Below are 26279 nucleotides of genomic sequence, written 5' to 3'. Positions count from 1 at the left end.
GCCATTGCATGTGTATGTTGAAGATAAGATGACTTGCCTACAGATTTTTACTTTCTCTGGATCCCAAAAAAGAAAAATTTATGATTTTACTGTGTGTTTATAAAATCACCTCATGGTCATTTGTGTGGCTGTTGAAGTTATTGATTGGCTGCACACAAGCATTCCATAGTGATACTATTATTCTGTTCCATGAAATCACTATGCAAGAAAATAACATGAACTGAAATAATAATTATTGCTATTATTAAATGGGCTGCACGAAAACCATTTATTTAGATTGATATTGTATGAGATTTAGGGTCAGCCTTGGGTAGGGTCATTTACAGTCTCATGACAAGCTACCTTGAGAGTACAATGAATCACTTTAGGGCTAATTCTTCCCTCAGTGTGGACATTCACCAGTATACAATAACCATTTCCCCATGAAGAGAATAAATTCTATGGTGATTTCAATTTCAACCAGTTACTAATTAAGGCATTCTCAAAAAACTTTTTAGGTCATAGTGCTGTTCTTGTTAGAAATATGGAAATTTGATGCTTTTTTTAATCAAATTACCCTGGTAATTTTTGTCCATCTCTAATAAAAACAATCCATTGAAGCATCGACTGTCAGGGTAGATAACCTTATTTTAAGTGCTAATTACTGATGAGTATATTTTTTTCAGTTACCAAAGTGCTGGAATTGAGAATATAGCACGAATAAATATTGTCAACCCGAATAGCCATTTAATTGCGGGACATAATCGAAGGAGAAGATACAGTAGTGATGAACCACTTCAAGTGACCACTATACCTAGTAAATGGCCAGGTAAGGTTTATTACTAACTGAAATTTTATTTACTCTAACTGATTTTCTGTATTCTGCCATGAAATATAATCAAATATTATTTATGTGAAGGATTATTGGGGGTGAAATTCCTCCGATTGATATAAATTTCCTGAAATGAGTTTGGAATAGGTTCACATCATGGACTTGAGATGTTGAGATTATTCACAAATGAAACTACTTCGTAACTCAAGTTTATTATTTTGCTCAACTTGGAAAAAGTTAATTCATGAATACATGCAACATGCTACAAAATTATTAGTTCTTATTTATAAGTATGAATTATGTAAGTATTGAGGAAGTTTTTAATAAAAAAAATGTAGCTTTCCTATAGACTACAAATCACAAAAGAGAGAATGAACTGCGTTAAGTTCTTATTGCTTAACCTTATTAAAAGTACAACTTTTATAAAATACCAACCCAGTATTTAATGGTTTGCAATTTCAGAATTCTGAGTTCCTTCAAAATGATAAGGAGAATCCACAACTCCATCATATATTACTATTCTCCGAAAAAAAAACATTGAATAACCGTTTTCACAACTTTCTGGAAGGACTAAAACAATGGTTTAATAGCTCTGGTAAATCAGTTGCATAAGACTTCAATTGTGACTTAGAATTTAAGTTGGTGATATACACTTGGTAAAATTTAGTAATAATACTTTCCTCATTCTACTAAAACTAATAAACTCTTGTACCTTTTTTAACTATGGTTCAGTAAATGTTTCTAGTAATGATATTCCATGGGAAGTGCAATGAATAAAATATGTTGCAATGTGGATAGGATTGATATGATATATGTGATGGAATGGATTGAACCATAAGAAAAATTTAGGCAAGATTTTCATCAATAAAAATTAAAGATATTTAAGATGTATGTGACTTCATAAGTCACTATTCTATGGTGTTTGTGGAATTCATTGCCAAGCACATAAATAGCGTTCACCGAAATGGCTTCCATTATGCAGTGTTGCAGAGTTAAATATAAACATGTACCTGCCACAACTCTGGTACTAGAATGCTCTGCTAGTAAAATTTGATGAGCAGCTCTATTAAATGATTAACTTTGGTCTTCATTCAATATTCTTAGATATCCTGGTGATTTCTAATTTGGAGCACGTTAAATTGATTTCTAATGTGTGGTATCTATGTAGCTAAATAAAAGGAAATTCATGTGGAGAAAGCAGATATATTATAAAAAATTATTCATTATGCCTGAGTAATAATAATATGTGACATTTCATAGCCTATAGCATATATTAAAAACAGAAACCACCTATGGAAACTAGTTTTATGTCCATTAAGAAACACCTCTGATAAAATACGCACATTGATGAAAGCTATAAAGTTTTAGTGTGTCTTTCTACTAATAAAAATGTTACATACTATACCCATTTCTTAATTGTGCTGTAACTTTTGTAAACTAACTGAATTAAGTAGATTAGCTAAAAGAATCACTGAATAGGTTTTATGGATTTCTTTTGTTAACTGTAAAAAGTGATAATAGTGCTGCTGAATATGGAAATTAGCATGTTAATACCTAGTTACTTATAAGCTATAATTGAAAGAAATGCCTAAAAATGATATTTTATTCATGTATTAGACCTTTCGTTAAGTGGAATAAAACTAAGTCATTTTTCTAAGGGGTTCAAGGAGTGAAGTGGCTTGCTCACTTATTTTCCATTAATACATGGTTCAGTACTAATGGCTAAATATTCCTATTATTCTAACTCTGCAGTTATAAATGTGTGGCAACCATTAGCCTTGAAAGGATTTTTTCGCTTGGAAAATTTTTAACAGAAAAATTTGTTTTTAAGTCAACATTTGTTAACTCTTGTCCATAAAATCATTTTCTTATGTTTATAAGTCATACAACAAACATTTGATCTGAATATTTTGTCTTTAGGTGTCACCAATCTGCGTGCCCTTCTTGCTCGAGAAAAGGATGAAGATACTCCAAGACTTAATGTATTGCTAGTGGAAGCATTTGTGGCTACTTTTGTCAGCCTTGTTGTTTATGCTCTTTCAACATGCGATTCCAGCATTCTGTATCGCTTAGCTGGACAGCGTTTCGCTAACAACACATGGGCTGCCCTTTTTGGAGGTGGTGTTAAGAAACTTCTTAAAGTAGCTGCTGGAGGAAGTGGTGCAAATGCTATTGGCTCAGCTCAGGTATGTGGACAAGCACTTAATAAATAATAATTAATAATATTCCAAGCTATTTGCATTGTTATCAGGTTTGTATTCAGTTTACTGCATATGTTCAACAAAATGGTGGTATTAGTAGAAGTCTCAGTACACTTGTTAACCTTGTGTATCAGTTCAAATTCTTGGCTTGAATAAATGATCCGGACAAACTTGAAGTTTGATTAGCATTGTTTTCAACTGTAACAACTTGTAACTATCTGAATATTATGTGTTCCGCATTGGCTGGAAATTTAAATGTCATGATTTATTATTTATTTTATATTTATATAGAATAGGCTAAAACATTTTGCTGAAGAATGTGGAAGGAGGCAAAAGAGTATTTTAGTGAGGATCAATTTGGATTTAAAAGATGTAAAGGAACAAGAGAAACTGTTCTTGCTCTCAGACTTATCATAGAGAAGAGGATACAGAAAGATAAACTCACTTATATTACATTCTGGAATTCTAGAACTCACTTATATTGCATATTGAATTCTGATCTGGAAAATACCTTTGACAATGTGGACTGGAAAATGGCGAAATATATCCCAAAGGAAATTGTAATGAACTACAATGATAAAAGATTTCACCATATATATTTATATACCATATCTGGCAGCTCTATTCATAGAGAGCTGGGAGCAGTGATTAGATGCTGTGAAAGCAGTGGAGAGACTAAACTAAAGATAGCAGTAAGGCAGGATTGCTCATGCTAAGGCGAAGGCCTGAAGTAATAATTGGGAAGCTAACCTACAAATTATACTAGAGGAAAACTCAGTTTTGCTATTTAAGCAGCAGGACCACCAACAATGGAAGAAATGAAAGGGATACAGTAAGTAGATAAGGAGTAATGAAGAAGGCTTTCTATCAAGAAACAACTGAGAATGGCAAATGCTACTAGCATAGGCATAAGGAAGTGATTCATTAAAAGTTGTTTATAGTTTAAAGTCTATGATTAGAGTTTAGAGTTATATGTGGAGACCTTTTTCCAGCCGAGAGACTTGAAATGATTGGAACAGCATAGAAAAGAAAATTAGAAATGATAAAAATGTGGTGCTACCCACTAATAATGAAAAGAAAATGGATAGGCCCTGTAACAAATGAGGAAGTATTTCAAAGAGTGATTGAAAAGAGAAGCCTATGGAGGACACAAGAAGAAGAGAAAATAATGCTACAGTATCAGATAGTAAAAATTGCATATCTTGATCGGGATTCAAACCCAGATTCCTCAATATCCGGCTGAGTGCTTTAGCCAGTTAAGCTATCGAAACATCCTCTTACCCTCAGAAATTTTGGGGACTTTCAAAGGAACAAGATGTTGTGACAAAATACCATACTTACAATGTCAAAAGCATTCGTAGTTGTGCACAAAGCACCAGTCCATGAGGTTAAAAACAAACTTTAAACACTAAGGGTGTGTTATCTTTGACAAATTCCAAGAAACTGCAGGAGATACCATGGCATCGACTTAAAATGGAGTAATTCGCTATACGACATCTGTCCAATAAATACGAGAACTTAGGCCTAAAAACTTTATCATGCAAAATTTAGTCTACATCGATTTTTTCCCCTTCAAAGCTCTCTCCATTCATTGCTATGCACTTATTTCACCTTCTTTTCCACTATTTAAAGCACCCTTGGAAGTCCTCTGCAGTTAGGCTTTTTAGTTTTCTCGTCGTTTCTTGCTTTATTATGTCCCCATCTTCCCAGTGAAGTCCCCTCATTACAAATTTTCATTTTGGGAATAGGAAAAAGTCCCAGGGGGTGAGACCTGTCTAATAAAGAGGATGATCAAGGATGGTGATTGAATTTTAGCCAGAAACTGGCCAACAATCAATGCTGAATGCACAGGTGCATTTTCATGGTGAAGGATCCATCCATCATGTTCAGTAAAAAATAGTATGTACTGTTGATTTCCTAAATTCAGGTCATCAGCTATCATTTGGACAGTTGTTCGACAATTGATTGAAGGACAAGGGACAGAACACAATCAATATTGTCATCCACACAGGTTGTCCCAGCCTTGCATTATCCATGGCAACTCGTCGGCCATCTTTAAAATGGTTAATCCACTTGAAAACAGATGTTTTCTTCAGAACATTATCACTGTAAACAGACGTCAAGATTTCAGTTAATTCTTCCCAATTTTTATCACACTTCACCAAAAAACTTGATGTCGATTCGTTACTCCGTGATTTTTTCAATTTCCATTTTCAACAAACAGTAAAAACAAGGACAACAGAAACTAACATAACTGGTACCATACGCATAGCTTGACGATCCGCCTAGCACAGGCGGCTGATTGGGTCTTAGGCAACTAGCGGCGCTAGTGGGTGGGAACTATGCACTACACGCTGAAATTATTGCATAATAATGTACATATAGCGGATGACTCCAGTTAAAGATACTGTTGTGGCATCTCCCGCAGTTTCTTGTAAGGAAAGGAAAATTGATTGGACAAATCCTGTGATATGATAGTTTACTGAAGATCATAAATGATGGAAAAATAGAAAAGGGGAGAATTACATGGGATGACTCAGGATGAACTATGAGAAGCGGGTCGTGGAAAATGTCAGTGCAAGGACCAATGAGGGAATGAAGAGATATGCAGGGAACATGAAAGTTCGGAAAGCTGAATTACAATATCCTCAAATCAATGATGATATTCTTTTATATCCTATCCTCAAACCTATGGTGATGATATTCTTTTCAAAATAATTTGTGATGTAGATGATGTATTTTGGTCAGGATGATGGAAGGGACTAAATTAAAATTAAAAAATGTGGCATTCTTCAAATTGACATGAAATAATCCTTATTCTAAAATGCTAATGAAATGTATGGTGGTTATAATTAATGGAATGAAATGAATGTCTAACTCTTACTCCATTGAAATATTTTTAAAGCGGTAGTGTGTCAACCATAATATTTTTTTCATTTAATTTTCTTAATCACCATTGACTAAAACTAAAAATTTGACGATTGTATTTCGTTTGAGACTGAATTGGCAAAGGAAAGTTAATCTCATCTATCTAGCTGGTACTGTGTTTTTGTGCATTTCTGGAGAAAATCTGAAGGAACGTTACTTTTCATTTGTTTTCATTTCTGGGGCATTGTTATTTCTGACTTGCAATTCTTCTCTCTTAAAAAAAAGCCTGGGAGTGGATCTGGCAGTCTTGATAAGGATGCTGACAACATTGGAATGGGTGAAGGTATGTGGAATACAGTGACAACAAGCCTAAGCAAGCAAAGGGTGAGGCTGAATATGCGCCTACTCGGGGGTCAGCCAGGATCTCAGCCAGGAGGCACTCCTCAACCTCTCAACATGAAGGAAGACCGCCCAACATACAGGGAACAGTTTGTTCCACCTGAGATGTCAATGGTTTCTTATTTTCTTTTGAAGGTTGGTTTTTTATTAGGAACCCTTAGTCATTGCTCAAAATAAAATAAGCTTATTTTATTTAAAATCTAGTCTGAAAAATTGAGAATCATATACTAAGTTTTTCAAAAATGTGTCAATACTCTGAGCCTATTATAAAGCAAGGACCTGCTGTAACTATCATGTACAGAATTTGAATTATAGAATGTGAACTATTGGCTTAAAATTTTAGAGGAAAAATCTTAAGCCAAAAAGTCTATATTGAAGAATACTAACTCCTATTCCAGTATTTTACAAGGCTTGTATAAAAAGTTTCTGGAAAAGTTCCGGTAAAATAGATTTATTTCAGATATAGCTACAATGCCTCAAAATTCTTCAATGTACAAGCCTTGTACATCCCTTGCGGGTTAACACACTTTTGTCGATTGCTTTTCCACCACTCGAAGGCTCTCTGGTAGGTGGATTCTGGAAGGTCCTTAAGCCTTAAGTATGCATGCAAGCTTCTTTGATGACCCATAGTGGTGTCCTCAATGAGAGGATTTCACCTTTGGGAGTAAGAAATAGTCTGCTGGTGCCAAGAGGGTTGGGGAATCATCATGTCATGTCGCAGGAGGTCTTAGCAAGCAGACACTCAAGTCTGCTTTTGGTTGACCATCAAGACCTGCAGGATTAGTGCAGGGCAGTTCTTTTGCATCACCAAATTTTGTGTTAACGGTGTGCACTGTCATCTTATCAATGTCAACACAATTTGTGATCATATCGACGCTTAACTGATGGTCTGAATTCAGCACTTCACTTGCACACATTGCATGTTGTCGTTGATTCTTGACGTCGATTTCCCCATCCAGGGTAGAGCTCATTCTCCACCTTCTCGTGGCCATCTTTGAAGATCTTGTGCCACTTAAAAACTGCAGTTTGTGACATGCTTTCATCCTTGAACACTTGACGAATCATGGCCAATGTCTCTATACCCAATTTCCCCTGTCCAACCCAAAATTTGATGACGTACCGCTGTTCAATGTATCGGTGCATTTAGCCTTTACACCAAATCAATCGACAATGGTCCATTAAAAACTTAAATCTAGCTTGAACAAATGCTTGCTGGAAATTGGCGCTTGGCACATGTTAAAGGTCAGACCCCCCATCACCAAGCCTGCATGCTGCAAGGGTACTGCGACGTACAGTCAGGACCGGAAAAAATTGTTCCTAATATTTCTTATATAAGCCTTATAGTTGATACACTTGCCATTGAAGGGAAGAGAGATGTGTTATAATGGAAATGATTATGAGAAGATAACCATCACAAAGGATGGACCGTGATCAAGATCACTTGATGGTGGTATGTACTTAGTGTTGGTTATTCATGACTCCATGATTATTTCTATGAATACACATCTCTCCTCCCCATTGATTGTCACCAGGCCAACTAAAATACCAGCATAGGAGTTGGTTACCTTCAATTTAGACATATCAGCTGGGCATTTTTCTTCTAAAAAAATGAACAGAATCTTTCATAACTTTGCTGATTTTTTCCTTAAAGCTTACCTCTTAGAAGCTTCTAGTTTCGCATTTGTCTTACCCATTAGACTGTGAATATTTGTACCTAATCAAATCCATTTATATAACTAAATGATTAAGAAATATGGATGATTGAAATTATAAGTTTTATACTACAGCAAAATAATGTATCATAGTTAAGTCTTGACTAAAATAAATATTTTTTTTCCTAATGCTATAAAGGGTGAAGGGAGAAAATAATATTTAATCTAGTCAGTCTTAAAGAGGTCATAAGAAGCTCAATTTATCCTTTCCATTTGTAAAGTCTACCAAAAAGTGATTTCTAGAGAAGCACAGAAAAATTGGTGAACTTTCCTCAAGTTATTTCTAATTCAGTTGAATATGAGTTGATATTTGAAGGTAGTTGCATGTGATTTTAAATTTGCCTACTATTAGGAAAATTTAAATTATTAATATAATGGTAAGTTTCAACTTTCACTCTACTAATGCTGATCCTGAAACTTTGCAGCCTCAGACGCCAACAGATGAGGATTTTGTTGACTATGATTCGGCTGATTCACAAGCTAGTGATGGAGAGGATAAAGATGGGGATGATGAGGATGAGGAAGAAGATGTTTTTGAGGGAACTAGTACCACCCCTGCTGCAAACCTTCGAGCAAGAATGGTCACCAAGGAAAATACTGAGCATTCTAATCCTTCGAGCTACTCTTGGTGTGTTCTCCGTTTGGCCATTGCTCGGCTGGTTCAGCAGCAGCTCCACGAGTTCCTCTCTGTTGCTGGAATCGAACTTCAAGGTAAGAAATATTCCATTGCTCTACTCCAAGGTTGCTCCGTACTTTGTAAGACCACTATCTCTTTGCGAAAATATTGTTTTTCATGAATCCCTAATTCAGATGTGATTAGCAATAAAATGTCTGATTATAAATGTATTAAAAGTAAAGTTTTCACATCTTCATGCTGATGCTGTTGATATGGTTGGTATTAAGCACCTTATGCAGCTGCTAATCTCTTCTGGCATAATAAAAAATACGGATTATATTTGTTTAGAATTTTCTTACAAATTGTTTAGTAGATGATGCAACAATCTAATTGAAAGAAAGTCCTGCATTAAAAAAGTTGTAATGTGTATAAATGCTCAGAAATGATGGACAGCTTAAGGTAGTGGAAAATATTTGCTCCCAGCCTAAAAATATGGATAAAATTTTCCTGGGGATCAGGTTTGTTACTAAGGTACTGGCTTCCCACCCTGAGGGTCCTTGTTCGAATTCTGGCGGTGGCTGGATTTTTCATTGGTATCCCGGTCCCTACTTGAGCTGCTAGGTAGTAGTAGTGTTTAAGGGAGATGACAGACTGCTGAGGTCATTTGTGCCATAGGGGATGGACAGGAAAGGATGAAGGGTGGGGAGAAACCTGGCGTCGGCATTAGCCTACTCTTAACGAAAGGCGCCAAGGTGTCCGCAGCTTAATTTCCCATCTGAGGGACGTCGTACTCACTCAAAGTGCTCTCCACAGAGCACCTCAAGAAGGGATCGAGATACCTCTGAAAAATATTCAACACCGGCGGGATTTGAACCCGAGCCCTCCGGGTGGGAAGCCAGTGTGATAGCTACCACACCAATCTCAATCCCAAGCTGCTAGGTGAAGAGCACTTTGAGTGAGAATGCCATCCATCAGATGGCACATTTAACTGTGGACCCCTTGGTGCCTTTCATTAAGAGAAGGCTAATGCCAATTCTGGGTTTCTCTCCACCCTTACTCCTTTCCCTGTATATCCTACCCATACTGAATTACCCACTATCCCTTTAGGTGCAAATGACCCTGATTTTGGTCTCCACCTCCCCTCAATAACTACTATTACTTCTGCAATTTTACTATATTCATGTTTATCTTATGGCCACTCGACTAATTCGAAAATTTGAGATAAAGTTGGTAATAACTCAAGTTCCTTCAAAATTCAGGAAAAATATGAGTTCTACAGGTTTGTTTGTTATCATGAGTAAATGTCAATTTCCCTCAACTTTGCATATAGCTAATCTGCCTATCGTTTATATTTTGTCCATCATATGGCATTTTTAAAAACTTGCCTTGAATTCTTTGGTTTTTAAATAGTAACAAAGGCAAACAAACCCATTTTGTATGAATTCTAATGGAGAAAATGAAAGATAACAGGTATTTTATTCTCGAGTTCTGCTGCATTGTTTCAATGGTCGAAAGAAATTGAGCCTGAAAATTATTTAAAAGATGAATAGTTCACCCTTTTATTTTATGAATAAATACATGTATTTGATAATAATGAAAATTCTACCTTGCTTATGGGGAGCATTGTACTCACGTATAAGGGTTGAAAATATGCAAAATTAGCTGTAGGTCATTGATGTAATTTACTAAATCATGCAAATATTGTCGTAATTTTTAAATATTATGTTGATTGAAGCCTAGTAACACTTTTATTGCTATTTAAACTTGCATATTTGCTATTATCTAGCTTATATTTAAACAAACCGCATTTCACTCAATTTAAACTAATGGTTAATTTATCAGAATCATTTGCGAACTTTAATAATTTAAAAATTTTAGACCAGTAGGATATTACTAAGCAACAGTCATTTTAACAATAACGAACATCATGAAAACAATGGATTTATTTAATTTACAAACCGAGTTGGTGAGTTTGTCTTTGCCGATTTTGGTGTTGCTATGGAGATTTTTCAAAGTATAATGTATATTTCTCATTAAATAATTTACTGTTAGTCATAAATAACAATATAAGATGGAATTAAGTATCTTATTTAAACATTTACTACAAAAAAATGTTTAAAATTTGAATTTACTATCCATTTGTCAAGCTCTTTTAAGGAACGACATGGTGTTCTGTGTAAAATTTGTTACACGAGGAGGATCTCCAATCAAGAGCAATGAAATTTTAGAATCACTCGCCAATCTTTGGGAAATTGTTCCATTTTCAAACAGTTCCTGTGTCAATTCCTTTAAAGCTGATATAGTGCATATTGTTTTATATTGCCTTGGTGTTTGTTTCAGAACTTCCCGTTTGCAGCCCTCTTGTTCATGGTGTTTTACGTGTGGTTGGTCAGTGGCAAGATATGTTGAGAGATGACCTGGATTCAAGGGGGCCTCCACCCCAAGATTATATACCCGGTTGCTTTGTTGAGTCCTCAACAACCTCTGGACCTGCTATCCATAAATATCGCTCTCTTTTGGATAGATATAATACCCCCTTTCAGTAAGTAATTGCTCATTCTAATTAGTGGATGATAGTTATCTAAAGGTGTTTTCTGCAATTGGGACTAAACTATAGAGGTAGAGGGTGCAGAGTCAACCAGCTTAATCCAAAACCAAGAGGTAATGAGGAGACAGTGAGAAATGTTAATAAATAATGCTGATTTTAAATTAGGAGAAATCTCAAGTATTTTTTCCATGAGAACTGAAGAGAGGCCTGTGAAGTTGGAGCAGTAATCTTAATGTTTTACTTCTGTTATTTTTATTGGGGCTCTGCAGAGTTAACCATATTACTCAAAGCTTGCATATACTTTTAAAGGTGTATAATTTGAAAAATTGAAGAAAAAATGGAGCAAAAGCAAGTGCTTTCCTCCATTACCGTATGCAAAGGGTTGAACTGAAATTGTTAAAAAGAAATATTTTCTCATGATGCTAAATGATAATTGTTTTCATTCAATGTGTGCACCAGTCAATTGCCTTGCCACTTACTTTTGTATTTACTAACTTCCTGTATAAGTATTTCAATCCAATTGGAGTGGTGATTAATTCACATTATATATTTTTTTAAATGGATTGAATCAACTGTCAAATTTCACTTTAATAATTATAGTATATTGATTTGAGTGAGCCAATTTGTAATTTATCATGTACATTCTCCGACAAAGGTAGTGTGAAATGAAAAACCATAATTATATAGGTAATATGTTTGAATTTAATTCTTCCTATGCTTTTTCCTCATTTATCAATAAAGTCAGATTTTTATCTTGAATTCATTATCTATTTTCATGATTTCTCTTAATGGTTTGTTGATGAATTCAGACATCCTCTTTAAGTATTCTTTGTAGGTATTGCTTTCATGTAACTCATATAGATTGAGATTATTCAAATTTAATTTTTAGTTACAATTTCATTTCAGTGTGTACAGTTAATAAAAATCTAAATTGTGTTAAAATATCAATAAAATGATTCTGAAGGAATAGGTTGTCCGAAATGGATTTCACCAAAGTTAATGGCACTTCATTCAGAAAAGTTTCAACTATGGACTTGTCTTTTTGTTTCTCATCATTCTTACCTTGTTTTAACTGGCAGGGATCTCCAAAATGTGTGAACATTTCCGAGTCAAAAATCTCAAAATAAAACAACCATGCACTAGAGGTGATTAACTACATGCTATTATTTACACCATCTAGCTCACGCCTTCCTGCTGCTGCCCCAGCCCGCAGATTATGGAGCTTTTTAGTTCGCCATGAGGAAGTGCAAGACATATTTATCCGTGCAGTGTTTGGTAAACGCCGCTCTATTCTGGCAACCATAAATGGTGGTAGTGGTTTGGGACTGGGGACTGGTATTGGAGATGTTCAAGAGAGTAAAGAACAAATGGGAACCTCAAGCACATCGGGTCCTACTGTTGGGCCAACCGGTGATTCCGCAGGTCCATCAGCTCTATCTCTTCCGGAGCCAGTGAGAATAATTCATAAGGAGCAGGACTCAATTTCAGCTTTCTGCTTAAATGAGGTAATAATAAATAATTGTACTTTATTTACCCTATCGACTTCGGTATTAGCGTATGATATGTCAAAAATTATGAAATACCTACATGCAATAAATGAATATTCACTAATAGAACTTCTTAGCATCATAATAACTCATTAAAAACAAGTATTTATTCACTGCTTTTTTAAATTGAAGGGGGCTTATTTTAACAGCTTTAGTTCCTTTTTGGCTCCATATTATATAATATCACTCTACTAGTGTGAAAACTTGATGAACATATTGTCGATAATTGATGTTTTATGAGGAGAAAATTGCCACCACCTGTGTCGCATGTGTGAAAAACATTACTTTTGTCAAAATCATCAATATTTTTGTTAACAAATAATAAATTTCCCATAACCTCCAACCTTGACATGGTGGAAGGGCTTGTGCATTCGGAAGACTCTATTCCAAGGCAGGAGAAGTGAACTACTTGAGGGTCTAGGGACACATGGAAGAAAAATTTTTTATGGGTTAATTCTTAGGATTTATTTAGGAAAAATTTGGCAAGAAGCTTCTATCAGTTCAGTGTATGTTCCCATCCCAAAAAAGGGAAAGGTAGCCATTTGTGATGACTATGTAATCAATAGAACTTGATTTCACATGCAGCTATAATGGTACTTAGTATCATCTAAAATGAATGCAGAGGAAGGCAAATGAATACTTAAGGGTCAATGTTTGAGTTCAGAAAAGGAAGAGGTACTTCTGATACCATAGCAGTGATGAGGCCACTGATAAAACAAGCAACATACTCTATATACTTAATATGTTGCTTCATAGATTTTGAGAAGGTATTCAATAAATTTAAGCGGATCAGATCGATTAATATATTGCAGAAAATAGTAGTAGATTGGAGGAATAGTTGGCCTACCCACAACCTGTGCATGTCTCAGACTGCTGGTGTTCTTGTAGTGTATGGAGAGTTGGAATTGGCAATGGTAGGCCAGGGAGTGAGTCAGGCATGCCCACTATTCCTCTACATGCCCTTCTATTTTTTACATTTATGCAGATGTAATGATAAGAGAGTCATGGTAAGTGCTGGAAGTAGGAGTGTAAGTGGGTGAAGATTCCATTAAATCACATTTGCAGATGATGAAGCTTTAGTTAGTCACTCCAAGTGGTTAGAATTATGATTGAGTGTATTAGAAAATCAGAGTAATAGGTATGGGTTGAGAATCAATGCTAACAAAATAAAGGTTTAGAGGTTTTTGAGAAGAAAGAAGTCCAAGTTAAACTTTATAATTGGCAAGCAAAATCTAGACCAGGTAGCACAGTTCGCCTATCTTTGAAGTATTTAGGATCAAGATGGTCAAAGTAGTTGGGGCATAAGAAAAAGGCAAAGAAGCTTTCACTAGGAGTAGGGATTTAATGGCAGAGACATTGAGTAAGAATATTTAGAAAAGATAATGGAAAACCTTGATATGGCATGGGACCATGGTCATTGAAGCAAGATGATGGTCATAATTTGGAGGCTTTTGAAACGTGGATGTGGGGGAGGCTGGAGGTAAAATAGAAAGAGGAAATCAAATGAAGTAATAGGCGTGGCGGTTGAAGAGGAAGGATTGTCAATAGAAATCCAAAGGAACCAGGAAAGGTTAGGTGAAAGCAAGCATTTTAATTGGTGATATAATACTGAAGGCTGTGATATAGGGGAGCTTGTTAGGCAAGAAAGGTTGGGGAGGAAGCAGATGACTATGTTGGACAGAATGAAAGAAGGTGGAATGTTTGTGGAATTGAAGATCAGTTTAATGTTTTTGGTGTGTCAGGGTGTGTCTTGAAAGGCTAAAAATGTAGAGGAGCTAAAACAGCCTTAAATTGAAGACTAACAAAATGTAACAAATAACAACATATATAGAAACATATCGTAGTTAACACACTTATTTTTCTTAATAATGACTTGCAGTGAATTCTTTACTAAGCCTTACACATTAGTTGTATAATCTTTTTTTGCATTACAGGAATATCATGGAAATTGGAAGATGAATCGTGTGACTTATTACCTCTCGAGTAAAATTAAGCGTGGTATAGCATTATCAAAACTTTTTTGCTGAATGTATGTCTGTAGTGGAAATAGGTGCACAAAAGTATTTAATTTCTTTAAGGGATTATCTTTGTGTGCACCCCACTTAAGCTGATTGTCAACAATTATTATTCAGTGATTTTAATTCATTTGTAAAATCATTATTATTATTTTTTAATGTCAAAATCCATGAAACTTGAGGAGAAAGGATTGTTTGTAGAAATCCAAAGAATGCATTTTATCTGTGTTATTTCAGTGGGATGAGAAGTCTTTTTTTTTTTGACATTGGTTTACCTGACAGATATCAGTACACCATGAGTGCAGTGTCTGTATTCTGTTGATGTCAAATTTTGGCATGGTGATAGCATTTTTTCCTCCTGTATTTTCTAATTATTTTGTTAAATTTCAAAGATATATACTCTGTGCAGTCTCATAAATGCATGAATTTCATCTATGAAGTTTTAAATTATTTATTGCTTTAGTAACTTAGTTGTTCCATTCATCCATAACATGAAAGAAATGTATGATGCTCATTAAAATATTTGCAGGTAACTCCTGGTTTCCTTGCCCTAGCAACACCAAGAGAGGTTCAGGAAATGGACATATCACTTTTGTTGGAATTGCCAAGCTGGCTGGAAGATGAATGCGAATTTGATATCCTAAATCTTTCCAAGTACGTAAATTTTAAGCTAATGATGTATTTACTTTGTATTATTCCTGTTTCAATTGTATTATATGAGCCATGCTGTTTTATATTTGTGTTGCTTAGAGTGGATCATTGCTTTTTTCATTCATATGATATTTGATTCTATCCAGTGGATAGCTTTCTCACCTTTCATTTAGTTTTTCAAATGTTTTGTGAGAGACCCACAAAAATTGGTTGCATTTCCTTGCCTACGTGATTTTCCCAGTTGTAATCCATTACTTCTATTCCAAAGAAAAAGTTGCGCCATTACTGCAGATGTTATTTCAATCATAAATGTTGATAATAAACAGATGTTAGAAGCAGTAAAGAGACTTGTGGGTGACCACTAAAATTTTAATCAACATCCAACAACTTGGAAAGCATATTCCAATTTGGAAGTAGAGCTTTGTTATTCATTTACCTAATACAAATCATAATACTTCAATTTTGACCATTTTTATCTGTGCAAAAAGTGATGATTTAGGTTACCATCATGGAAGTGATGAATATATGCAGGATTATCTGCTGCTTTTGGTGCTCCTCCCTATCACACATAGGCACTTATGTTGATAACAGTGTGTCAATTCCAGGGATATAATTATAATTGTTTATTGGGTGTTTTCCTGTACTCAAGATGTCATCCCTTAATGGCTAAATGGATCTAGACCTTAATCCATTGCCTTGGATGCAAATTAATTATGGAATATTAATTCAAATGCTCATAGGGGCCATCCAGTTAGATAAATGATTGAAGCAAGCCAGATGTATGGCTTAGCATTATTGTATTTTTACTGCATTCTTGCTATTATTAGATTATTAGTTCCAGGAGTTGGTGGCCTATAAATTTTCTTTTGTATTCAATTAACAGTTTTTGTGTTATTGTAGTTCTGTTATGTAGTCACATATTAATAAATGAAAAAGAAACACTTTGTTCCAATCCACCACTTTATTACAGGTACGACTAGTTTCGACGCTACGGCATCATCCTCAGGTCCTTTCGACGCCGTATCGTCGAAACTAGTCGTACCTGTAATAAAGTGGTGGATTGGAACAAAGTGTTTCTTTTTTATTTATTAAAATGAACTTCCACAAAGTTGAGGCTGAAACTATTGAAATAGTCACATATTATTTCTTTTTGTGAATATCTTGCCCCATGACGTTGTTCTGGAAAAATCAGCAATATACATACCTAATGCTTCTTTTCTTGCTTCAATTAAAATTATTTTTGTTGGAACACTAATCCTGTTCTTCCTGTTATGTATTATCAACTTCTTAGCATGTTCTTCCTGCTTAGGCCTTTTAGTAGCATATGCATGTTAAGATTTTTTATTTATCTTCATTTACTAAAGCCATCTTCCACTTCCTCTATTCTCATATCTCTTCTTAGCCAGAGGTCGACCAAAATACTTTTCAACTGCTTATTTTACCTGTCCAAAAGTGTAATTCACGACTTCAAGTTTAAATGTAATACTAAATGACAATATTCACTCTTTACATCCAATGAGGTTATTCTAATTTTAACTTTTTATGTGATGCTTAGTTTCTGTTATTATTTTGATATTAAAAAAACCATAAACCCAGTAATCAACCTGAAGGTCAGTTTGGTAGGTGATGGTAGAGTTTTCCCTGTGCCGGTTATGGTTTCCCAGGAAGATCTGGTACCCAAAAAAACACATAGCTTGGGTGGAGCTTCAGGTGCCCAGAGACTTGCCCAGGGATCAAACCCGGGCCTCTCCGGTCAGCAGCCCAGCGCTCCACCCCCTGGCTACTACAACCCATATTTTTTTGATATTATTAAAAATTATATCAAAGGCAAACAAACATATTCTATGCCTTTACGGCACTCTTACATTGCCCAAGGTTGAGGTCCTGTAGACTCTCAGTTAATCGGGATAGATAGAATGTATTGGTGGAAGGGTGATAACCCTGCTAGCCCAATGTATATAAGTTTCACAGCAGCACCACATGTGAGGTATAACTAAATGCACTTCATTGTATACAATTACAATTTAATCCAGATTTTTTATGTAGTGCTGTCAAGGAATTTTAAAAAATATTGCATAATACTGACTTAACTTATATTATGAAAATTGGTAATAAATATAACCATTTTATATGCCATATGTGGGATAAATACTTAGGCCTAAGGGCCAGGAAATATCTTGCTTTCATAATAACTATAACTTTGAGAATTTCATTGCCCATTGTCTGATTGCAAGCATATTAAATGTTACTGTATTTGGGATGATAGAACTTTTTTGTTAGGAGCATTGATTTACAGTTTTAATAAATCTATGTCATAAGTAGTACTATTGCAGATTAAGGAATTGCATGTATTGCTTCATGAAACCATGGATTAATTTCTTTGCCAATACAGAGAAGCAGATTCAATGCCATCCAGTAGCTTCTTGGTCATTCAAACTACTCAGGATCGTCCACTACTAAGCCAGTCACAGTCAGTGAGCTCAAACCAGGTATCAAGCTCTTCTAGCTATCCAGCTGGAGTGGGAGTTGGAACTGGAGGAGGAGGGCAGACCGGAAGAGGTGCTACTGTGGTAAGTAGTAAGGACAAAATTTAACCTGGATGGGAAAATGGAATTCAAAACATTGATTCACTCATAATCATGTCATGGTCGTGGCTTGAATAACTCTATTATATGATATCAATCTTCTTCCCATTGATGAGAAACGCTTGCCATCTACAGAACAATGTATATTCTGATTTTTTTAGTATAAATGTGTCCTGACCTCATCTTGTGCTATTTCAATAGCTTGAACCCAAATTTATATTCTGTGATCTTAGCTCTGTGGCTTAACGTAGTGTACATTAATGAAATTTGAAATATATCCATTTACCCAATGCTTCTTAGTCATACAAAAGATTTTCAAATTTACTTTTTTGAGGAAATCTGTGAAAAAATTTAGAAGTTATTAAGCCACAGCCTCTGTCATCCCTTCAAGAACATACAAATGATGCCTAATACATGTATGGATCAGTTATAGTTGCATTGCAATGTGACTTTCCCCAATGCTGGTTTAGTTTGAAATAGAAAATATATTTTATAACAAATAAATTTCTTAATAATTAAACACCACAAATCTTGGCTTATATGTGAGGAGAGCTGATATACTTTTTTCATTCTACATTTGTTGAATTTATTGTTACTGCATTATTCCCAAGTTTCTTGATGTGGAAGAAGATTGACAGCATTTATTTTCTTAACTTAATCAATTAAATTATTGACTGCTTTTTCATGAGGATTCTACCACAACATTAGGTTTTCATTAGCATGATTACTTTCAGCTACACAAATGTGTTTGTATGTATGTGGAAAAAATAACTTGCTTGTGTACTCTGCTTTCAGGCTATAACATTTTGGGTATTATATTTATTGTAGTGGAATTATAACATTTTTCCCTTAGTAATTAACACATTATGCTAACCTTGTGGTACTTTGCAAAACCACCTGAAAGTATTTTGATAGAGCTGAAAATGCAGACTTCCTCCTTAAATTGTGCCTTAATATGGAAGCCTAAGAAGAGAAGTTATATCTTACCCTAAAATATTCCTGAAAGTTTAAAATCACTAGCACATAAATCACGTGATTCTAGATTCATAACCAAAACAGAAACATAAACCCAATAAAAATTTGGAATACATTATAACAGAGATGAAGACTAACAATTTTCCACTTAATAAAGAGTTAGTCTCGACTAGTTTCAATGCTTTACATCATTTTCAAGTAAAGCTCTCACTGTGTTGTCCAATATATATTAAATATATGGGAAAACCAGCCTGTCTCCACGTGCTGGAAGGGGTTAGGTGAGTTGGAAAAACTAAAGCTTTGAGGATGGGAGAAAAAAACAGGTAGAAGTGGGAGGTATAGGGTTAATGGAGGAAGAGGGAAAGACAAAGGATTACAAAAAGTCCAGTTGGTTGCAATGAGATGGCCTTTTCCTCTTATCTGAAGTCTTTATGGCATCCATCATCCTGTCTTCCCACGGTGTTTGGGGAAGGAGGATGGTGTCCTGTGGTGTCAGCTCGGGTCCGTTCGTTGGCTATTTACTCTGTTGAGATTGGTCGGTGTCCTCCCACATTTGTCTCTCAAGGCTAAGTCGCTGTGTGAATGGCTGGGGTCAAGGAAGGGTCTGTCCATGGGGGGGGGGGGGGGGTGGTTGAAGAAATATCCATCCTCCGTCGTGGTAAACTCCGGTTGTTCAAGTGTTACTCTATTCTGTGTGTTATTAAGTGGAAAATTGTAATAGTTTTCGTCTCTGTTTTTATTGAATAGTTCCACCACATCACACCTAAATCTGTAATTTTTATTGAATACATTGTAATTTTTTACCACCAGGAGTGTATAGTACATTTTTGCGTCAATTTAGGAGTAATTACAAGTCAGTATTCTAGTGAATCAAGTCATAGCTAAAATAATTTGTTGTCATACATCTGTTAGTTCACATTTGTTAGATACAGGCATACATGCAAACTTTTTCATGTGAAAATTTCTGACTTCTGAAAATGCAAGTAATGGTGCAAGTGTTTGTATGTAATATACAACATCTAAGTGTGTAGCAAATGATTAGGGAGTGTTTTCAAAATGACTAGTGATTATTAGTGGAAACCCTGGTGCCGCATGCACCTATACAATATGCATATGCTATTTAAAGCCGCTAAGTAAAGAAACTACTAATTTTCTGAACCGGTTTCAGAAAATATAATAATAATATAATATAACCTTCTTTGAAAGTAATAGCTTTTTTTATAACACCTGTGGTAGCCAAAAAAATGTTATGGGAAGATTTTTATTTATCACCTTAATATTTATAATGGCATTGGCCTAAAAAATGGCAAATGAATAGTGAAATCAGTGTCACCATACGCCTCATGTCAAGTCTGAGTCATTTACATTGATACCTAGAGCATAACCAATTTATAATCTATCCATCTATGTCCTCAACTATTCATAGTTCAGCAATGGGTGGACTGATTTTTGGAAAATAAATTCTAATGGGAAGTTTGCCCTTAGGCTCCTCTGTGCTAATTAGTGCTGAGAAGTGCTATCATGTTTCCAGATGCATGATTCCAGCTCATTTTATCTTCACCCTGCAGCACAGTTTCCTATTTCTTCTGTGCCTTTGGTAACCCTTAATTTCTCACTTTTTGTAAAAGTCCACTGCTTTTTGCACCTATTCATTTCAGGAACAATACTGAGCCCTGCTCAGATTGTGATAGCAAAGTTTAAACTTATCAATGTAGCCATTGAAAAGCATCTTTGTAATACTTGAATGAAGTAAACATGGTGCATTGGTGAAAGAGCATTAAAGAGTACTTGCTAGTGCCTAATGGATTTGAAACTCAAGTAAGGGAGCAATACACCTCTCCTTTGATCTCAGGCTGTGCCTCAGGGCCTAGGAGGCTGAGGAGTTTTTGGCTTATATAGCGTGGGGACTTGGAGATGGGCAGAGAGATAAGGAAGAGGCTTAAACTTGTCTAAGACTCACCCTCTTTTTTGGCATCAATATCTGGGAGACAAATATACATATGGTACACAAGTGTATATAGTATTTAGAGTATATTATTGACTTCACTTCTAAAAGACGTGTGCACTTCATCCATGACAGATGAAAGATGTTAGATCATGACAAATATTATTAGCAGCATGATTTACAAAAAGAATTTCATTACATTTCATAATATCAGTTAGTCTATATGGTCTTATAATTGAAAAGGCTAAGAAACTTCTTTATATTTTGGAAATATTCTGTTATAGATTTACAGGCTAAACAACTGCACTACATATTCATTGGCTCTTAATGTAAATGGAGATGGTTGTAGATGATTTGACAGTTAATTTAGTGAATTTTCCATCTAATTTTATGTCAATATTTGTGTTTTAATTGAAATTAGGACCACACTCAATCTCACATCGATATAGTAAGAGCTGAAAAAAGGTAACTCTTTCTCAAGATCACATTGTTGAACAATGAATGAGAGATACAAGTAATCCATTATTCTTTTCATGTTATAGGTATTTGAATATGTTTACGCATCACATATGTTATTTTAATAAGTTTCATTTCTTTCACATGAAACAGAAGGAAACAAACCATTGTTGTAACAACCCATAAAATTTATTGGAATTGGGATGCAGGAGTTGTTCTTTTGCCAACTATATTGAAAATCATTAGATCTTCTGATCTTTGTCCCTCCCTGGGCGTAAACTGCCCTAATCAAATGGTTAATTTAAACTCATACTTCTTGTGTTATCTCCTCTTCATGAATTCTTGTATATCTAGCCCCATGGTTTTCTTTCTATTTTCCTTGAGGTATTATCTACATATTTTCTATTTTAGTAAATATTAATTATAAAGCAAGCAAATATTCATTTTCATTGTCGATTCCAAATTAAAATTCTCTAGTGTATATTTGATGTTCAGGCAATAGCAGTACCTCGAAGTGATATTTTGAATGTAAAAATTTGGTGCCCAAATACAGTGTCACAAATTGCATACTTAATTAAATTTTACCTGGTCTTTGGAATGGTGTAAACTCCATTGCCTCCATACATGATTCATGCCTAAATATTGTGTGGCTTTTGCACACCCAATATGCACCCTTTATATCATTATTGCTTCTGCACTGACCTTTAACACCAGTAGCAATCAATTCACCCAGAGGAAAATTGCCTTGTATTACTATTTTTATTGATCTCTAGCTTTCTAATCCTTAAAAAAAGCTCACAATTGAAATGATTTCTGTACATTTCTGTGTCCAGTATATTTGGCTATCATTTCCCTTTGTTTATAATTTCATATCATCACATGCCAAAATCAGCCCCAACAAAGCTGCTTTATAAAATAGATGTGATGTGGCATTTGTAGTGTAGTACTTATTTATTGTAGATACAAGCCATTTTCTCCATAGCTCTTCCCTGAATAAAATATTTTCACTATTTCGACCAATAATCGGCCTATTAAGAATTAGGCTTTATTAAAAATATTTACTGGGTTAATTAGTCATTTGGTGGAAAATCATCTAATTCATGATTTTATTCATTCAAAGAAACCCTACTTTATACTCCCCAAGTTATCAGCCTGCATTATTTTTTATCAACTAAGATTTCTGTCAGTTATGCTATAAAATTCCAGTGTGGAAATGAATCTATAATAATTTAAACTAATAGAATACCAAAAGTGTAATGTTTGCAAACAATGTTATTTTTCCAATTCCTACTGTCAATTTTTAATATTGATGGTATTTTGTGAAGTTCCTTAAAACATATGACTTTAAAATAGAGCATAATGGATTACTTACAAGGATAATTTGAAAAAGGTATTAGAAATTGAAAACTACTTCATTGTTCAGTACAGAGTTGCAGATAATGTAAGTCATTATCATTCTTTGCACTCTTTCTTGTCCGCTAAGATATGCAAAAGTGTCTAGAGAGGACTACAGATACCCTAGGAAGTTAAAAAATGAGTGCTAGAGATATTTTAAGTGAGCTCTGTATCAATTGTTTAAACACTAAGATTAATACTCATGATTCTGAAGAATGAAGAAAACTAAGTGCAGCATTGTATACATCTTGCTATACAAAACATGGTTTCTTAATTTTTTCTTCACTAGTTAAAGCTCACAAATTATTATTTTACAATCAAAAATTCATAGTTTCACATAGTTGTCCGTTAACCCCCATATTCATGAGACGTATTCACTGCTTGTGATAGTCCCGCAAAATGTTCATATTATGAACATAATCTTATGTAATGATGAACTAAATTGCTTTCATTAGAGTTTCATTAATAAGTTGTGGAACTCTTTGAAAATCAACTTGCCTTTTTTTTTAGAATAATTCAATTGATTTGAATGAAAAAGTATTCCTATTATTCCTTTTGCCTTCGGTGGTAATGTCATGATTTTCCCCTTTCCTTAATTGTAACATTTTCATCTCCATACCCCTAATGACATTACATTGTTAGAGGATATTGTGTTTAATGTATTTGCCAGTAATGGATTCTCATGCAATTAGTGTGCATGTTATTATATTCTATAGCTTATTTATCATAAATAATTGAAAATATTTGTATTAATAGTCATTAGTAGCTGAATTTAAGTCAATGCATTCAATATGGCTTCCATTTGGAAGATAAAAATCATTTGAACAAGCACACATTTAATTCGAGCTGGTAAAATTGGTTTTATAATGCAGATAGGCTTGTCAATGCAACCTTAATCACTGTATGGTACTATTGATTCTCATCTGAAGTAGTTCTGAAGAGTAATCATGATAGCATCATAATAAAAAATGGGGTTCAGTAAAATGTCATCATTTTACTATAGTATTTATTTCTTTATAAGTTTATGGTGTCAGAGCAAGCAAAGAGAGTCTATGGTATTTAAATGGATAGTAATTTTTTATTAAATGTTATTAATGTGGGAATTAACATTCATTTTTTTAATATTTAAACTTTTTTCAAGGCCTATCGATATTTGATTTTACCATCCTTCAGCAATATTGGAGCATGTATATTTATAATTATTTAATCGTGCATAGCAAGTGAGTGCTTTTGTGAAATTTCAATTAATTTTCTAGGTGGAGTCTGGGTAAGAATAATTTTAAATAGTAAAATTAAATATGTTACCAATATTACCCAAGGTATAATTTTAGTAATTTGGGAACATGGGGATGAGATACCCCTGTCAAATTGGAGTAATACTTTCAGTGTAGATGCTAGGGTAACTAGAGTATTATCAAAGTAGGCATGGTATTTTTTCTGAGGAGAGAAATTTCTAATTTAAATCAATAACAATTATCTAGCATAATTTATTTGGGATACAAGCCCTTGCCATTGATGTGCTTAGTCTGGTATATACCATCATTGCATGTTACATCATTCCATCATAGTATTCATAACTTGAAGTGATTATGCCATATAAGTTATCAGTGGCCAAAATTAGACTTTATAATATGTAAAGTGTCATAGCTTTGTCATCTCTTCTTCAATCAAGAGTCAAGTCAAAGTTTCCATAAACCTCACTCCTATAGCCATAAATATTTGACTCAGTTTGATCCAAATTTGGAGTGGCTGTTACAATGGAGTACATTATTTCAATAAGTGTAACATCTGCTTCCATTGAACTTGGTTTTATAAATTGGAATCACCAATTACAAAACTTGCGTAGTCGTTCTATTCTAAAAAAAATTGATAAAGCATTGAAACACTAAGAGTGTATGTACACCTAGAATCTCATTTTCTTAATATTATAAATATTTAATCAAAATTTCTTTTGCATCTTGGTATAAATATCCTGACATATTGTATAATGTGGATTTTTCAGGTGTTTGGGTGGATTAATTTGACAACACAGGATTTGAATCTTACATTACAATAATTTTCTCTTAATCTCTCCCTGTTTAATGCAAATGGCCATGTTTTGGCTTCCCCAGGAGAATGATGGTGATTATTAATTATGGAATTAAGGCTTTCATGAGTTTAATTTTCAATATTGGCTTAGGCATGTTTGGATAGAGGCATCTTTACATACTGAATTCCTTGGATGGTGGCCATTTTCATGCATATGATTGCATGGTTCTCCTATTTGACTATGTTTATTGAATGATTATTCTATGCTGACTGTCTCTGGAAATTGATTCATGCATCAGTTCTGAAACTTGCCAATTACCAATAAAAGAAGTTGTACAGTTTAATATTGTCTCTCAGTTCAAAATGCTTTGCTATATTTTAAAATTTAATATATATTATTGAATTATTGAACTCTTTTTCACACAGCTTCTTGTAAACCCACGATATATTTTTCCTAATTAATAAGCTAATAATTAAAGTTAACAGAGATGCACATCATAAATAATTTCATTCATTGCTATTCATTCCCATTAACTATTGCGATGATTAATTTCCAAATTATTTTGAAAACACATTCATTCAGAAATATGTGTATAATTCCTATAATAATTGTTAAGTCTTGCCATCTGAAATACTTTAAAACTAAAGTTGTGTAACTATTCTGTAAAATTGCTCTTTTTTCACATTTGTTGCGCTATACATGGAACACATTTTTCATGTGTTCATTTTACGTTAGAACTTGGTGAATAATGTTGAATGCATGAACCAAGATCATGCAGCCTAGGAGTTATCAGTAATGTTCACTGGGAACATACAACATATGCTTTAGGTTTAATATCTTATCTTTCCTGGAAAAATTTCAAAAAGAGTAGAAATCTTTGCAAATATTCCAAAAATTCGCAGGAGATAATTATGTGAGAACAATATGTATCAAAATTCTGTTTGAAGACAAACAAATACTCTTTAGAAAGGACTAACATAATCAACAATTTTCATTTGTGAAAATTTTTCTTCTTTTAAATTGAAATAGCTTACAGACCTGGAGGAACCATCCATAAGAGTGCATCTAGGCAATCTTTACTTTTTCTCCATGGCATGAAGAATAATTAGTAACATAACTTCACAATATTTGTGTATATTATTTAATGAAGAATTACATCTAGAGTCAGTGTTTTAAATTATTGTAGAAGATGTAGGTTGTTGTGAAGATGTGAGACAAAGTTTCCAAAGCAGGGACAAATTTTATGTTTTATAATTGGTTTAAATGGCAGTGGGTTTGTGTATCAATTGCCAGGAAAGGCTATCAGAAATGGCTCAAAAGTAAAAAGATGATTATTTTCCTTTTTATGATTACAAGATTTAGAAACATACTTGCTACTTCTAAGATACTAATGGAAATCCCAATATATTGAGCCTCTTTCCATAGCTAGATATTGACCCTAAGGAAAACTACTTAACTCATTTCTCATTGAGCGCAAATGGCCATTTTTTAGCAACATCATTTGGTTCATGCATTTCAACCTTTTT

General features: G+C 34.2%; 1 protein-coding gene across 4 annotated transcripts in view; it reads left to right on the top strand.

Annotated features, from left to right (window-relative positions):
* Window positions 1-26279, top strand: part of Rbcn-3A (rabconnectin-3 alpha) — a 106042-nt gene that overhangs the window by 60293 nt on the left and 19470 nt on the right. For all 4 annotated transcript variants that reach the window (XM_071593579.1, XM_071593577.1, XM_071593578.1 and 1 more), the window contains exons 42-49: window positions 666-808; window positions 2732-2997; window positions 6166-6414; window positions 8417-8702; window positions 10948-11149; window positions 12336-12660; window positions 15247-15371; window positions 17761-17938. In XM_071593579.1, coding sequence (XP_071449680.1) covers window positions 666-808; window positions 2732-2997; window positions 6166-6414; window positions 8417-8702; window positions 10948-11149; window positions 12336-12660; window positions 15247-15371; window positions 17761-17938 — 1774 coding nt within the window. The remainder of the gene's footprint in view (window positions 1-665; window positions 809-2731; window positions 2998-6165; window positions 6415-8416; window positions 8703-10947; window positions 11150-12335; window positions 12661-15246; window positions 15372-17760; window positions 17939-26279) is intronic.

This window comes from Hetaerina americana, unplaced genomic scaffold, assembly GCF_022747635.1.
Source record: "Hetaerina americana unplaced genomic scaffold, ioHetAmer1.1.p SCAF_6, whole genome shotgun sequence".
Lineage (NCBI taxonomy): Eukaryota > Metazoa > Arthropoda > Insecta > Odonata > Calopterygidae > Hetaerina > Hetaerina americana.
The sequence above is the reverse complement of the archived record's forward strand: the minus strand, read 5'-3'. Positions and strand labels throughout refer to the sequence as shown.